Below are 18069 nucleotides of genomic sequence, written 5' to 3'. Positions count from 1 at the left end.
TTTATTTATTTCTGAATAGTGCTTGTTGCATTTTATATTAGCCAGCTTCTCTCCCTGCGGAGATTGTATTTTGTTTTTCCTAACACCCAGAGGATGTGTTCTAAATTACAGAAGCACTAGAGCAGCTAATGAATTCTTTATTTTAAATGCTTCATAAAGTTCTGTAAAGATGTCTGCAGTATTTTGACAAAGATAGTTACATATAGCTGTGAATTGAGGTATTTCATAAGTTTAAATGTAATGATTGGATCATAACTCGAAGATTTTGAGACTTTGCTTTACTGGTGTTCAGAGTTTGATGATCTTGCTAGAAGTGCTGTCATATAAAAAGTTAAATAAATACATTTTATTTGTACTCCCATCTTTAGATAGCAAGAATTTATGTTGTACCTTAATGGATGTTCCACCTTTCTATGAGGCTTCCTGACAGCACATTTTTCTGTTGACTGATTAAATTTTAGTTGTTTAGGTGTGTCCGGGTATTTTTTTTTTTCTTTTTGTTACTATGTTCTGTTTTATCACCTGGCTTGCAAAGTGCATTGGTTTTACCAGACTCTGTCATGTAGCAATCTACACTCCCCTAAAGGATTATTAGGAACACCATACTAATACGGTGTTTGACCCCCTTTCACCTTCAGAACTGCTGAAAGCATTTTTTTTTTAGAAATGTTGGCCCATATTGATAGGATAGCATCTTGCAGTTGATGGAGATTTGTGGGATGCACATCCAGGGCATGAAGCTCCTGTTCCATCACATCCCAAAGATGCTCTATTGGGTTTAGATCTGGCCATTTTAGTACAGTGAACACATTGTCATGTTCAAGAAACCAATTTGAAATAATTCGAGCTTTGTGATATGGTGCATTATCCTGCTGGAAGTAGCCATCAGAGGATGGGTACACGGTGGTCATGAAGGTATGGACATGGTCAGAAAGAATGCTCAGGTAGCCCGTGGCATTTAAATGATGCCCAATTAGAACTAAGGGGCCTAAAGTGAGCCACGAAAACATCCCCCACACAATTACACCACCACCAGCCTGCACAGTGGTAACAAGGCATGATGGATCCATGTTCTCATTCTGTTTACGCCAAATTTTAACTCTGTCGAGACTCATCAGAGCAGGCAACATTTTCCAGTCTTCAACTGTCCAATTTTTGTGAGCTTGTGCAAATTGTAGCCTCTTTTTTTCCTATTTGTATTCAGGGTCTTCTGCTGTTGTAGCCCATCCGCCTCAAGGTTGTGCCTGTCGTGGCTTCACAAATACTTTGCTGCATACCTCGGTTATAACGAGTAGTTATTTCAGTCAATGTTGCTCTTCTATCAGCTTGAATCAGTCTGCCCTTTCTCCTCGGACCTCTAACATCAACAAGGCATTTTCCCCCACAGGACTGCTGCATACTGGATTTTTTCCCCTTTTCAAACCATTCTTTGTAAACCCTAGAAATGGTTATGCGTGAAAATTCCAGTAACTGAGCAGATTGTGAAATACTCAGACCAGCCCATCTGGCACCAACAACCATGCCACGCTCAAAATTGCTTAAATCACCTTTCTTTCCTATTTTGACATTCAGTTTGGAGTTCAGGAGATTGTCTTGACCAGGACCACACCCTAAATGCATTTAAGCAACTGCCATGTGATTGGTTTTTAGATAATTGCATTAATGAGAAATTTAACAGGTGTTCCTAATAATTCTTTAGGTGAGTGTATAGGATAAGCTGTTGCATTACGGGGGTCTTCACACTTATCCCTGTGGATTCTGGCTGCGTTTTTTTGTTTTTGTTTGTTGTTTTTTTGTATCTGCAATTCAGCGTTGTGCAGTTTTTTTGCATTGTTTGTTGCAGATTTTTGTGTTTGGAATGTGAAAATTCAAATTCTCATTGACTTCTATGCAATTCTCATGTCTGGTGTTAAAAAAAGCATACATGTAGACCGCTTTCTTTTTTTTTTTCTTCCCTACAGAAAATTTGCATAAGGCCTGGGACCCACTAGCAGCGCTTTTCTAAGCGCTTGTGATTTGTAAAGCTTAGAAAAGTGCTGCTGATGGGTCCTAGGTCTTACAACGTGAATCTGATGGGATACTATTGACTTGGATAAGTAGCGAATGGGAGTTCGCCAAAATGGATATCGCACACAAATTCTTTAGTGTGTGAAAGGGGCCTAAAAGCAGCAGTCTGGATAATCTATAGGTCTTCCACAGGAAAATAGAGTAACACGGAGCCCCATATAGTGTAGTATATCTGTTCAAGGGGAAATGTTCAAGAAAGGGGATACTCACAAAACGGGGTTGCAACAATGGCAACCATTGTAGAGCGACTTTGTCACCATCATTTTGTCCTTGTATAGGCCTGGAATGATCACCCTGTAGATCAAGGGTCAGGAAACTTTTTGGCTGAGGGAGCCATATACTCCACATATTTTAAAACTTAATTCTGTGAGAGCCATACAATATGTTTCAAACTGGCGCATGCGCAGCAGAGGGCTTACGTCCCTGTTGCCATGGTGATGTGTATAGTTGATCCTCCGGGCAGTGTCAGACGAGTCTTCAGCTTCTTTTGGGTTTCAGCAACATCAACAATTTCCCCGAGAACCAGACAGGAGAAATACCGACTAACTGCTTGTACAAATAGCTAGCTGACATGGGGGCTCAATTCACTTTGTAGGACAAAATCCCCACACTTTGGCCCAATAGGCTGCCTGTCAAGTGACAGACAGCCTGTTGGGCCAATCAAAGTGCAAGGATCTCATCATACAAATTCACTGGACCTCACCGGATCCAGGGTGCGACAGTTGGAGCGGTCGTTAATTTTGGGGCCATCAAAAGAGCCACATCTGTCTCCTGAGCCATAGGTTAACTACCCCTGCTGAAGATGGTTCTAGTTACTTTCCTAAAAATACACTTGCAGGTAATTTAAACAATAAAGACCTGACAAAGATGTTCCCTCAAGGGGAAATACAAACTGGAAGTATAGCACCCCTCAAAAATAAAATGATTAAAAACTGTTTAAAGGTAAGATGAAATGACACTTATTCATAAGCCAAGTTCAACAAGCACGTAGTTATTAAGAGACCTATATTGATTTGTGGTACAAACCAGCTTTTTTCAGGTCCCTACGCAATGTCTTGGAGTAAGTCAAACACAGCTCAGAGCTTATACGGACCTGAAGAAGCGGGTTTGGCCTACAAAATACATTGTCTTTGTATCTTTATAATACTTGCTTGTTGAACTGACACTCCTTCTTGAAGTAAGTTCATCTTGCCTTTTTAAACTGTTTTTTTTTTTTGGGAGGGGGGGGAGGAGGGAGGTGTCTCCCTCCTAGTTTGTTTAAATTAACCACTTGCCGACCGCACGCTTATACCGTGCGTCGGCAAAGTGGCAGCTGCAGGACCAGCGACGCAGTACTGCGTCGCCAGCTGCAAGCTGATTAATCAGGAAGCAGCCGCTCGCGCGAGCGGCTGCTTCCTGTCAAATCACGGCGGGGGGCTCCGTGAATAGCCTGCGGGCCGCCGATGGTGGCTCGCAGGCTAAATGTAAACACAAGCGGAAATAATCCGCTTTGTTTACATTGTACGGCGCTGCTGCGCAGCAGCGCCGCAAGGCAGATCGGCGATCCCCGGCCAATCAGCGGCCGGGGATCGCCTCCATGTGACAGGGGACGTCCTGTCACTGGCTGCACAGGACGGATAGCGTCCTGTGCAGCCCGGATCACCGGGAGGGAGAGGTAGGAGAGGGAGGGGGGTGAATGTCGCCGCGGAGGGGGGCTTTGAGGTGCCCCCCCCCCCCGCAACTAGCCTGCACGCAGGAGCGATCAGACCCCCCCTGCACATCATCCCCATAGGGGGGAAAAAGGGGGGCGATCTGATCGCTCTGCGTGCACCCTGATCTGTGCTGGGGGCTGCAGAGCCCACCCAGCACAGATCACAACAAACAGCGCTGGTCCTTAAGGGGGGGTAAAGGGTGGGTCCTCAAGTGGTTAAAGGCTGCAGTATTCCATTCTGTTCCAGTGTTCCACATGCTTTGGAACAGATCTCAAATTTAAATAGCTATCCAACTACTTCCTCCTCCATAAATATAATTTTCAGGCATCACATGCTGTATCTGTCACTACCAAGTACAAGAGAGAGATGTGAGACTTGTACTCTGCCCATACAATATAAAGTTGCCCTGTAGTGAGCATTTGGGTCCCAAATTGGCAGTATAGCTGTATAGTTTATAGCCTTTTTATCTGTACAACAGTGCATGATGTCATAAATGGGCCTCCGTTGAGCCCTGGCAAGTTCCTATTTACTAACCTGACTACTAACTCCCTCTCCACTCCCATGTGATTTCCTGAACCCCATAGAGAATCTGTGGGATATTGTGAAGAGAAAGTTTAGAGACACAAGACCCAACACTCTGGATGAGTTAAGGCCGCTATCGAAGCATCCTGGGCCCCTCCATAACACCCGAGCAGTGCCACAGGCTGATTGCCTCCATGCCACGCCGCATTGAAGCAGTCATTTCTGCAAAAGGATTCCCGACCAAGTATTGAGTGCATAACTGAACATAATTATTTAAAGGTTGACTTTTTTTGTTTTAAAAACCCTTTTCTTTTACTGGTCGGATGAAATATGCTAATTTTTTGAGATAGGAAATTTGGGTTTTCATGAGCTGTATGCCAAAATCATCAATATTAAAACAATAAAAGGTTTGAACTACTTCATTTGTGTGTATTTGAATCTAAAATATATGAAAGTCTAATGTTTATCAGTACATTACAGAAAATAATGAACTTTATCACCATATGCTAATTTTTTTAGAAGATCCTGTATATTTCTATGAAAATGTTTCACATGCTAACTGACTTAAAGGCCAGGTCTAGGTGCTCTCTTCACTTACTTTTGACTGCTTTTCAACTGCTGCCATGTTTAGGCATAAGTCACACAGTGGTTTTATCAGTGGTGTGGAGCATATAAAATGCCACACCAATTCATCCCAGTCTAGGCAGGCAGTTGTTCACCTTTTGAATTTTGCATGTAGCAGGATGCTCATGCTACATTACTTTGTCTGGATAGGAGGCTTTAATGTGTCAGCTGGTGTTCAGCTTTAGTTGTCTGTATGAAAATGTGCTTATTCGAGTTTCGAATGCCTTGATCAACCTGACCCTTGAAAGTGAATGAGTGCAGACAGAAATCTGAGGTATCTCTTTACCAAAATTTTTAATTAACACCCGGGACTGGTCATTGGTTTGGAGTCCACATATAGGCAAGGACATGAGTATTCTCTGGCTTTCATTTGTGTTACAGATCTGGGATTCCACAATTAAGATGACTGCCTTTAAAGGGAACCTAAACTGAGGACATGGATTTTTCTTTTTAAAATACCAGTTGCCTAACTCTCCTGCTGATCCTGTCTCTCTAATACTTTAAGCCACAGCCCCTCAACAAGCATGCAGATCAGGTGCTCTGACTGAAGTCAGTCTGGATTAGCTGCATGCTTGTTTCAGGTGTGTGATTCAGCCACCCACTGCAGCCAAAGAAATCAGTAGGACAGGCAGGCAACTGGTATTGTTTAAAAAGGAAACCTCCACATCCCTCTGTTTAGGTTCCCTTTAAATTGTCATCTTTTAAAGAGTAACTGTCAGGCTGCAGAAGCTAATTTAAACCTCTATTCTCCTGTGTTAAACAGTTTAGAAGGAAGCTCAAAAGCCATTAGTGAAGATAAAAATCTCAGCTACCTTTGATGTGTGCTTATCAGAAAGGCTGTTATAGACCCATAAAGACGCAAGCCGCAGCTAAACTGCAAAGCATTCTGGGGCCCTCCCCTCGGCTGCTAATGAGACGTTACAGAAGCTTGTAATCAGTCTAGCTGTGTAGCACTGATAAATCTCGGGGCAGAGTACTCTGCAGGAGTCAGCTATTGTTCCTAGCCACATGGCTCATTAATATTCACTGCACACTGTGTTGTTCAAGAACGAGCTTATCTGTGATCAGGAAGCAGCCAGGACATGACGACACATTTGATAGAAAAACATGGAGCCTGCCATGAGCTGTCAGGAGCATCTATCTCTGCATATACTATATACAAATTCTGTGAAATCCAAACGTGGACAGTGAAATGCATATGTAATGTAAGTACAGCCAATCTTTAGCTACTGATATATGTGTTTATTTTCTCTGAGACCTTATACCTAACAGCTCCTCTTTAAAGGGAGCCCAAGGTGGGTTTATATAATAAAAAAAAAAAAAAAAAAAAACCTAGGCCATCTAAACCAGTAGGCTGAGCGGAAGTGGTTAAATAATGTGATTGCCTGGCAAGTCCTGCTGAACTGTTTCTAAAACTGTTAGCCATAGACCCTGAGCAAGCCTGCAGATCAGGTGTTCCTGACTGAAGTCTGAATGGATCAGCCACATGCTCATTTCAGGTGTGTGATCCAGACACTACTGCAGCCAAAGGCATCAGTAGGATGCCAGGTACAGTGGAGTCACTTCCCCTGTGCATGCAAGCTGGCGTATCGCCTGACCCACCGACTTCCGTACACAGATGCCGGAAGCTGCTAGGAGGTGCAGGAAAGCTGTCAGACATTGCTGGAGGCTTGGTAAGTATTTTTCAGCCTACCAAAAAAACCTTAAAAAGCCCCCCAAAAAGGTTCCCGTTATCCCCTCAGGCATGTTGGCCATTTGAGACTTTCAGTTGTCTAAGTTCCGGATAATGGGAACTTCTGACTGATATTGTTTAAAAGGAAATAAATACCTTTCAGTTCAGGTGTACTTTAAAACCAACCCAACTATGACAGCCCCCATTTTTGTGTTGACAGGTTCTCTTTTAACAGACAAACCAAAGAATTTCTGTATTCCCGTGCAACACTGATTGCTGCTCTGATGTTCCCTGGGCCCAGATAATGTGATCTACAGCCAAGAAACCAATTCTGTTCTCGGTTACAGTTATTTGTACAAATGCATCCAAATTTCTCTCCTTATGTTTACAGATCGCCACAAAAGATCCCTTGAACCCCATAAAACAAGATGTAAAGAAAGGCAAGCTGCGTTATGTTGCCAACGTCTTCCCTCACAAGGGCTATATATGGAATTACGGAGCCCTCCCTCAGGTAATAACGTGTCTGAAGCCACAAATTCTGTGTAAGCAGCAACTTAAATAGCAATGTTTCCTATCATTATACGAGTACTGCAAATAAGGCAAACACTGAGTCCTTCTTTGCTTTGTATTCTTTTATAAAACAAGGAGGTTTGTGGAACCATGCTAGCACGTCCGCCTAAACCTAATGCTTATGCCAAAGGATTCCTGAAAGCAGCCCTGTAATAAAGCACAGCTATTTTCAGGATTTCATTGCTGTGGTTTTCTTCCTTTCTGTGATTTTCATTTCATCCTTGATTTATCCTCGGTATGTGTACAGTGGGGTTTACTGGCTCTTTTGCAGTAAACCTTCAATTACTCGGCACACAAGGCACTCTTATAACGTTGGTAGAAGAAAGAAAGAACTATGTGTAGAAAATTTGAAGTACACGGGTCATTAGAGAAATATGGAAGTTACCAATATTGACCATTTTCAAAATAATTCTAGTTTTCTGTCAGGAATGCTTATCCACTTGCTGAAGTACCTTTGTCATCCATCTTGCACAAAGCTGGTGTCCTGACTTTGTGACCCAGAAACTGTTATAGCCAGATGATTGGTATTACACTGATGTAGCTAGAATTTTTTTCTTTTTAGAGTGAAGTAAAGTCCATACTGACGGCATTCATGGCTCTTAGAGAAGCTGTCAGCAATATTATCTCAGAAAAAAACCCCATATAGAAATAGATAAATATTTGCTCTACTTGCATAACATACAGTATGTATTGCACTGTTTACATTTTGATTTTAGTGATTTTTCTATAGAAAAAAAAAGAAAATCCTTAGGATTTTCTGTCTTGAATCTGTCTACCTTGAAGCCAATCCTGACATAATTTCCTCATTTACTCTGTCTGTCTGTGTTTGCATTGCCCGCCCTCCTACCAGTCTTCAGGCACTCCCACTCAGCTCTGCACTAGTAAGGGCATTGTTATTGTGTGACTTTGCAGCTTCTCAGCATGAGAAATCTTGGCCAATCAGAAAGGAACAGAGGTGTGGGAGGGGAAAACAGAAGGGGGAAGAGGCTTCAACCAATCAGGCTGCCTTAGTTAAGTATGAGGAGAAAGTAAAGAATTAAAAAAAAAAGAAAACCCAGCATGCCCTGCAACTTCCTTTATGTGGCAGATGTACCAAATAAGAGCAAGGGAAAATGGGGAATGATCTTTTATGGACAAGAAGTAAGAATGATTTTTAATTTTTGGATTGCCTGGTTAGCATCCTTATTATTTGTTTACCCGATACAAATAAAGAATTGATTTTCGATGCCTTATAGTTACACTTTAACCCTCGGGACCAGCTTCGTAAGGACCAGGCCATTTTACATGCCGGGGGGGGGGGGGGGGGACGTGTTTGGGGGATCAGGCAGCTGGATCCCCACTATAGATGGCTAGGCATGGTGTCCCCTGTATTGCCAGCAGCCTTTACTATCCTCTCAGGCTCCAGCAATGAGCAGCTCTAGCCCCCTCTGCTCTGGCCGGCATCCCTGCTGCTCTAATAGTGATCACTACGGTTGTCCAGCAATCGTAGTGATCTGGATCTAATCGCGATGGCTTCTGATCACTGAGGGGAGATGTCAGCTGACATATGAAAGCTTAATCTCCCCTCTCAAGTGGGCACGATCGCGTCTGGAGTGGAAGCATAAACCCTACGCCGCATCAGAGTTGGACAGCCACAGGTGTGGCATAGGATTTACTTGCGGCGGTCTCCAAAAGGTTAAATTATGTACTTTATAAAAGTAAACTTGCTAATTCCTACAATTCAAACTAAATCCCTGTTCACACGCTAGTTTAACCACTACTGGCAGTCCCTGGCCCCTTATGGACCAGAGATTTGGTTTTTCTAAAAAAAAAAAAAAAAAAAATAATCTGTGATCACTGATTGACTCACAATGATCACGTGGTCAGGAGCCAATGAAACTGCCTCCTGACGAGATAAGGTGCTCTTCTGTTAGTGTGACAGCAGAGTGAACAGGCTGCAGCAGTGCATGAGCGACAAGACTGCGCAGCATGAATGATTGAGTGATTGAAATCTATGCCCTGGCAGGGATAACAGCTGCTAAACCGGGCATAGATTTCAATCACCAAGGTCTGGAACCAGTTCATCAGCTGTGGTGGCCAATAGCGACAGCCTTTGCCAACAATCCGCCATGTGTACAGCAGCCCCTTCCCCAATCAATTTGACTGAGCAACAACCGATAGCTTTGCTTTTCCTGCTCACCCAGCCTGCCACATGATTGCATTACCTTAGAATGCGTCTGTACAGCCTCGGCTCAGCAATGTCAGGTGACATGCATGTAGTATAAGTACAGGCTTTAGGGAATGCACTACACACTGAATGCCTATTGCATACTGTGAAGATCTTTCATTGAAATAACCTTAGTCAGTGTCCCAATACTAACCAAGAGAGAACCAAGTGGGAAAAACAATATGGAGGTCTCTGCAAAAACTTGTAAACCCATCGACTCCAAATAAGGACATTTTGTTTACAAATGTCAACAAAATAAGTCTATTAATTATACCATATTTATCATCATTGTGTCACTCAATGCATTAAACATCGATGAGGAACACCACACATTTAAAAAATCAAGCTAAATATAATGAAGTCAAAATTGGGTCCAAATTGTCTGTCTATGCATTTTGTCCACAGATAATAATTTTGTACTTGCCCAGATCAGCTCGGTAATCCCAAATTCGCCAATAGGCAAGGTAATCAGATATGGTACTGTATGAGGGATGAATGATAAACCTTATTAGGGTTGATGCTCTATGCGGCAGCAATATTGCTGTGTGCAGACAGCGCACAGCAAGATTACTGGTCCTTCTGGCAGCAGTGTACCACTGGTTAAAGTGCAACTGTTAGCCATACTATGCCAGGGAAAAAAACACATATGTAAGTAGATACATACTTGCTCCACTTGCATAACACATGTATTGCACTGCCCACGTTTTCTGTGTGCACTGCTTTTATTCTTCCCCGCATTGCTGAGTAATAGTGCGGGAAGGAGAGGGGATGCAAGGGGGGATGCAGCAGGAGTGCGGAGCGGGCCCCAGAACAGGAGGGTGGCTGAGGACAGTGATAGGGGACAGCTTCTGGCCCCCCTCCCTGCGTCCTAGCAGCTGCAAGTGACCAAAAACAGGCGGCCAATCAGAGAGGAACAGCGGTGAGGGACAGAGGCTTCAGCCAATCAGGCTTAATTAGCATGGATTACAACTTCTCTTCTGCGGCATGCGTATGAGAAAAGAGCCTGGGGGTATGGGACTAACAATCTTTTGGAAAAAAAAAAGTGAAATTGATTTTAAACTTTTGAATTGCCTATGTGCTATCAATTACTTTACTCATATGTTGCTGTGACTTACAGTAAGTTATAGAAATCTTAAATCTTACTCTGAAATCGCACAAGCTTGTTTTCAGATCCAGAATGCATAAGCCTATATCTACGGGCTGAATAACAGCGAACTGGTCTTTCTAGGGAGTTTCAACATACCAGCTCACCTTAATAGCCAGAACCATGCATAATGATAAATGGTGTCCATAGAGTTTTTGGCTCATGCCTATGACTAGTGTTAGAATTTGGGTTTCCTTATTCGGAAACCCGATAATTCCATGCACAGCAGTTCAGCACAAATGAGTGGAGAGAGTCAAGGAGTTGTGTTCCACGTAATGTGTTTCATGAAACTCTTCCTCCTTCTGGCTTTAAAGGAGGAAGCATCTGCTTCAAGTGAAGCGCAAGATGGAACACCACTCCATACCTCTCAGCTTGCAATGGCGCTGAACTGCTGTGCATGGCATTATCCTGCTTTCCAAATAAGGAAACCGGGATTCAAACACCCATGACCTGCTGGAGATTAAAGGCATCCTATATAAATTGGTCAGACTAGTGCTTTAACCACTTCAGGACCACAGGCTTACACCCCTCTAGTGACCAGGAAGTTTTTCACAATGGAGGGCAATAGACACAACAAAGCAATCAAATGGATACAATGAAGCAAACTAATATTACCTCCTTTTCTTGTCCTTAATAGAACACACTGTAGGAGGTCTCTGATCACTGCTGCAATCTTTGTTTGTTTTTTATTTTTTTATCATTATAGAGGCTTTTCCCTTCTTGCCTCTCCATCCCTCCCCCCGTACCATCCTAAATCGCCATAGGACGGCGATCGGTACTCATCCCCGCCTCTCATAGGCCACGCCTTACGAGCTGCTCTGAGGGACAGCACAAATGTCCCCCGTATAGCACTGCAGGAGATCGCAGCGCTGTACAAATGTAAACAGAGGATTTATTTCCCCTTTTTGCTCTGAACAGTCTGCTAGCCGCGATCGCAGTGCTTCGTGAACCGTCAGGGAACACTCGTGCAACCGTGCAAGCGTTCCCTGGTAAACTGCAGCTCCAGGACTTGCTGCAAATAGGCATTAGGCAGTCCTGGGGCTGCCACCGTGGTCTCGCCCATCGGCATGACGCGGTCAATAAGTAGTTAAACAGTAACTGTCGCGAAAATCTTAAAATCCAAAACACATACAAATAAATACGTCTCTTCCTGAGTAAAAGGAGCCATACATTACTTCTCTCCTATGTTGCTGACATTTACAGTAAGTAGTAGAAATCTGACATTACCGACAGATTTTTGGTTAGTCCCTCTCTCCATAGGGGATTCTCAGCATTACCTTTTTATAAACGCACTCCCTGAAAAAGATTTATACAAAGATGCTGGCCAGCCTCCCTGCTCACCGTATACTTTTTTTTTTTTTAATTTATTTTTTTTGGCAGTTGGACAGAGCAACTGCCATTCACTAAGTGCATTTTGAAAATAAAGAAATCCCTGTAAACCCCCCATAAGGAGATGGGCTAGTCCAAAACCTGCTGGTTCTGTCAGATTTCTACTACCTACTGTAAGTGACGGCAACATAGGAGAAAAGTAATTTATGGCTCATTTTACTCTGGAAGAAACGTACTTCTTAATTGTATATGTTTACATATATTTTAAATGTTAAGAGTTTCGCGACTGAGGTTCATTAAGTAACACATTTCATACCAGATCACCTTGTAGGGGGCATCATGGATATATTTAGTCTTACATGCATCACTATTCCATATAAATAGTATTTCTAAACAGTGAGTGAACAAATGTCTTTAAGAGCCAATAATGAGAAGGCAGCTTGATAAATAAAAACATCTGGAATTCAGCTAAGAAAGGCTCATACTCTTCAGTTTTTACTGCTGTCTCCATCCTCATGAGGGTCCTTTTCACACCAGTGCAATGTGTGCCATCGCTGTACTATCTTCTACTGCAGCTCCTCACAATGCTATTACAGGCAATGGAACATGACACACTGCCTGCGATGTGATGTGGTGCTTCAGGTAACTCGCAAGCTGGCGCCCATTACCATGCGACTTCCGCTGTAATACCAGAAGTGCACTAAAAGTCTACATGTTTTGTTTCTTCTATTTCCTTGGGTCGCCCCATGGCTATAAGGGCCCGTACACACTGCTGCGCTTGCGCTGCGCTTTTCAAATCTCATGAGTTTTTTTTTAATCGCAAGGTCTTTTTGAAAATCGTGAAGACCTGTACACACTGGTGCGTTGTGCTTTTTCTATTCTCATGAAGGCCTGCGGTTTTAAAATCGCATGCAATTTTAAGAACTCAGCGCAAGCGCAGCAGTGTTTACAGGCCCTAACACGTGGTGCAACTCTTCAACTGCGGTGCGATTTTTTTTCTTTCTTTCTTCTTCCCCCCCCCCCCCCCCCCCCCCACCCAAACCCACTCCCAAATCACATCGCCCTGCACCTAGTGTAGAAGGACCCCCAGGGAGACTTTCCTATACTTTGTTCCTGTAGGACCTCCATGGCTTTAATTGGAATCTTATTAACCCTTATGACATGGTACTTTACAAATATGGTTTTAAATTATTAGTCAGGCAATCACTTATTATATTCTTTTTAATTATCAGCTGAGACATTCACCATAGACATTAGAATGTTTCAAACCATGCTGCATCCTCTGTCATAGCGAATGGTATTGTGTATGATTAACCCTTCTGGCGGTCTATTAAAAACCGCCAGGGGGCAGCGCAGCAGTGTTAAAAAAAATAAAATCTGTGCAGTGGCATCCCCCCACCCGCTTCGATCGCCTCTGGGGATCTGCGATCAGGAAATCCCGTTCAAAGAACGGGATTTCCTGGAGGGCTTCCACTGTCTCCATGGCGACGGGCGGGATGACGTCATCGGGAGTCCCGATCCACCCCTCAGCGCTGCCTGGCGCTGATAGGCCAGGCTGCGCAAGGGGGAGGGGCGGCCGGTAGCGGCGAATCGGCACGGAGAGGCGGCGTTCGGTGTGCACACGCAACTAGCAAAGTGCTAGCTGCGTGCAGCAAAAAAAAAAATAATTATGCAAATCGGCCCAGTAGGGCCTGAGAAATCCTCCTGCGCAGCTGACCCCGAACTACGGGTTACCACCAGGAAGGTTAAAGGACACCTGAAGTGAGAGGAATATGTAGACTACTATCTTTATTCCCTTAAAAAAGCCACTTGCTTGGCTAGTGTGCTAATGCTTTTATTTAAAGGACACCCCAAGTGAAAATAAACGAATGAAATAAACGGTTGTATTTTTCTTCCTTCTCCTAAAAATGACTTTTTAAGATATTCCACAGTTTTATTTTTAAATCCACTCTAAGTTTTTTTTTTTTTGTTTTTTTTACTTATTGTTTTTTTTCTCAATGACCCATTCATTGAAGTATGCCAGAGCTAACATCTATGAACTATTGACCCTTTTTATCTCTTTCCTACTCTCAGAAGCCATTTTCTGCTAGGAAAGTGTTTTATAGTTGGAATTTCTTATCAGTGAGCGTCACACTGTAGTCACTTCCTGTCTGAGTCAGGACTGAGTCAGCCACTTACATACCTGATATTTAACTCTTTCAGAGAAAGAAAAAAAGGAACATGGCATAGTTATTAGTGTGCTTGGTACTGTACATACCTATGTCTATCTCATGTCACACGTCACTTCGGGTATCCTTTAAGTAGTTTGAGAGCCTTACTTAAGTCATGCATGCAGCCAGTGGAGTCTGCCTTGAGTCAGATCACCCTATCTTCATATCCTTTCTGTGTCAGAAAACCATAGGTTTTACTAAAGTCCTAGAAGACACGGGTGTTTATTCTTTACATTGGATTTCAAGGCAATCAGATTTTCTTGTGATCATCCCATTTACAAACTGTGAACTGCAACAATGTGTAGGGATCTCTGACCTCTGTATTTCTATTCCTGAAATAGAAGTTTAAAGTTTGCTATTGTGTAATTTTAAAATAACCGAACAGAAAAATACATAAATATCACCAAAGCTTTTTGCCTCTCAACTGAAATGAATAGAGACTCGTGCGCAATTCTAAAATGGAGCATGGATTGGATTGCCAGTGGTCACACTGCTTTGCTGTGTGCACTAGTGGTAAGTTTTATGGCCAGCAAGTTTTCTATACACATACTCAAGCGTGTGCACTTGCGCCATAGCCGAAATTTAAGGGTCGTTTTGTTTTTTTTACATTCTCATGGGTCTGCAGTGAGATGCAGTACATATGAGAAGAGCCACAGGGTTGAATAACTACATTTGTTCATTGATTTTTGTTTACAGGATAAGAATTTCACGCATATACACTGTAGGAAATAAATATTTTTTTAAAGACAATTTTTGTTATTTAAAAATGACACATAAAAAAATCCAGAGGGAGGCCCGGGGGTCCCAAACCCAAAACGCTACTATCAGGCAGCCCAAATCAGGTAGGCATGCAAAGAAAGGCCCACGTTGGATAGATTGTTATTCACCTGATTCATATCAATAACTTGGTATGGTTGTCTCCCACGCAAGTCAGTGGGTGGTAGGTACCTCCTACCACATAGACGATACCCACATATACAGACAATACTCAATACCCCCTAGCATATATTCTAAGCTAAATTCTCTACCTCTCAAAAATGACTTATTACCCATTATCACGCTAATCGCAAAGCTTAAAGTTAATGGGAACCCGAGTATTAAAAAAAAAAGCCAGATACTTTCCTATGGAGAGGGAAGGCTCTGGGTCCTATATTGCCTTCCCTCTCCTCTCTCGATGCCCTCAGTGCAGCACTGTCCCCGGGAGCAGTACTTGACTAATTTAGTCTTGTACTGCTCTCTCTGCTGCCGAAGGAGGCTTCGGAATGTCTTTGGGATCCTGAGTGCTCCCCAGGGCAGGATTTTTACTCTTTACCGCCCTAGGCCACTGTCACCAGCCGCCCCCCTTCAGTAAAGGTAGCGAGTTGTCCCCTCCCTCCTTCCCTCTAGTATAGGTAGCCGGATGTCCCCTCCCCCTTCCTTCTAGTATAGGTAGCGAGATGTCCCCTCCCTCCTTCTCTCCAATAATAGGTAGCCTGGATGTCCCCTCCCCCTTCCCTCTAGTATACGTAGTCAGATGACTCCTACCCCTTTCCCTTCAGTATAGGTTAGCCAGATTACTGCTTAATCCTTCCTTTCAGTATAGGTAGCCAGCTCGCCTTCACACCGCAGCAGCCATCTGTGTCACTCATTTCTCCCCTCGTCTCCAGTGCAGAAGCTTCCACTTCCTTTCTGTCTCCAATGCTGCTCAAGTCCATAGCCACCGGCCACAATGCAAACGTGCACAAAGAGCAAGGTGGCTGCTGCACAGACAGCTAGCAACAGAGTACCGAGGCTTGCAAATGCTGCAACAGTTTAGCCTGCTGCTTGGTGCCCTCCCTCCTGTGGTGCCCTAGGCCATGGCCTAGGTGGCCTTGGCCTAAATCCGGCCCCTGGTGCTCCCGAAGACTGGCTGCTCCATGCTGCACATGCAGTATACTCTCTCGCGCGTGCGCATTATGGCGCTGCCTTTCTTTGAGAGGACTCTGTTCCCGAAGTCCCCTGTGGCAGGGGATTCAAACACTGGAGCCAGCGCTGCACCCGAGGGCAGCGGGAGAGAGGAGAGGGAAGGCTCACGTCCCTCTTTACATGTCTCCTTGTTCTTCCGGTAAACACATGCAATGATAAATGGTTTACTTTGGTTATATATGTTTATGTATAATTTGAATTGTTCTATTTTTCCTTTTTCTCAATATTCAATAAATGATTGAAAAAAAAATTACCAAATAAAACCACTCTGTGAAATTAAAGATAAACAAGATTACTTCAAAAAGGAAATAATGCTAAACTACTGCTATTAAAATAATTGCAGAAAACTACAGAAGACCATTTACCGTAATCACTTCACAACCGCATAATTATAGGTTTAAAATTGTCAAATTTTGAGTATTAAAATTACAGGCAGCAGCTTAGTGTTAAGATCTTCCATATACTGTAAAATACATGGTTGTAAATCAGCATGGTGTTCTGGCAATTACTACAGCCATCACTTGGGTTATATTAGGCCACAATAGTGGCTGGAAAACAATTAGATGTGCAACTGCATAGAGTGTTTTGCTCTGCACTTTTTTTCATACGTAACCTAAACAATTTTTGGTTATATATGTCTATCTCGCTCTATTTATTTATTTATATATTTATTAATTGAAATTTGTTTCAGAAAGTATCAGTCAGTCAGCACCGCATCCATGCAATTGCCTTTTTACTTAGGGATAAAATTGGCATCTTTTACATTCTAATCGGTACAGGTTTCTTCATGGCCCTATTTGGCTGCAGGTTACATTGGAAATATTTACTCTTCTTGGGAAAAACATCCTGGATACGTCCCTTTTAAAGTGACACTGAAGCGGAAAAAAAGATATATAATAAATTGCATGTGTAGTGCAGCTAAGATATAGCGCATTAGTAGCAAAGGAATGATTCGCAAATTGTCTCCAGTACAACAGCAGTTGAGAAAAACTTCAGTTATCTCTGCAAAAGAGCTTTTCTGAGCTCTCCGACCCAACTAGGATCGGCTACAGTGCTGTTTTCTGAAGCACTTCTACATCAAAGAAACAGTGAAAAACTGCTTCAGATAAGATTTTACTGGTAAAAGTTCAAAGGGTCATCCTCTCTGTATGGTATGTTAAATTATGAAACAGAGCAGAGTATGGTTTGTAAATTGCAAATATGACAGAAGTATGCAATGTTATAAAAGAGTAGGTATATATCAGAAAATAAAAATGAGATTATTTTCATTGCTTCTAATGTTCTATTATTTATCCGTACTACACATACAATTCACTATATCATAAGGTGTTGTTTTTTTTGGGTTGTTTTTTTCTTTTTGCTTCAGTGTCACGTAAGTGTTATAACCACAAACACAACGCAGTTAAATCTATGAATCCATTTACAAAATCCTGGGCACTGTAATTATGGTTTGGTGTTGCACTTTTTGCTCAAACTGTGCGTTGATGTGGTTTATGCTTTACAAGAATTCATGCACCGTATATTTCTTTTTCAAGGAGAAAACACTAGTCGCACCCACACTATTTTCTAATATAAAGCATCCATTAGGGCGTCTCTGTGGCAGTCAGGTTTACTTATCTGGGTGGCGGCAAGGAAGGCAATAACTACTGATAACCCAGTGATATTTTTTTTCCTTCCATTAATGCAGTCCACAAACCAGCACTATTCTTGCAGTATTTCCATTATGCAAAGATTGAAGTGTTCTGAGAATGAATGTGTGCTGGAAGGAACATTATTAATGTGTAAGGTTATGACCTATCTCCTGGTTCTTCCTTTATTTTTTAGCATGTTTATTATATAAGGTTTGTGGCTGTCTAGTGGATCATATAAGTATTTAGTGTGTTTGTGAAGTTATTTCACTTATTTGATATTAAATGTATAAAGCGCTTTAAAAAATGCCTTACTTGAGTAGTTAAAAGCTCCCATACGTTAAAAACTGAGAGTGTTTCAAAGACTGCTACTTTAGCATGCACCTGTTTGGAACTGAAATGTTGCCTGCACTATTTTGGACCTACCCAGACAATATATTTTGACTTGCCTTCCATTGAAAT

At 42.5% G+C, this 18069-nt stretch overlaps 1 protein-coding gene across 1 annotated transcript in view; it reads left to right on the top strand.

Annotated features, from left to right (window-relative positions):
* LOC137534116 (inorganic pyrophosphatase-like) overlaps positions 1-18069 on the top strand; it is a 138121-nt gene that overhangs the window by 59524 nt on the left and 60528 nt on the right. The window contains exon 4 of the mRNA XM_068255487.1: positions 6968-7087. Within this exon, the coding sequence (XP_068111588.1) occupies positions 6968-7087 (120 nt within the window). The remainder of the gene's footprint in view (positions 1-6967; positions 7088-18069) is intronic.

The sequence above is a fragment of the Hyperolius riggenbachi genome, chromosome 10, assembly GCF_040937935.1.
Source record: "Hyperolius riggenbachi isolate aHypRig1 chromosome 10, aHypRig1.pri, whole genome shotgun sequence".
Taxonomy (NCBI): domain Eukaryota; kingdom Metazoa; phylum Chordata; class Amphibia; order Anura; family Hyperoliidae; genus Hyperolius; species Hyperolius riggenbachi.
Note: the sequence above shows the minus strand (reverse complement) of the source record. Positions and strands in the feature narration are given on the sequence as shown.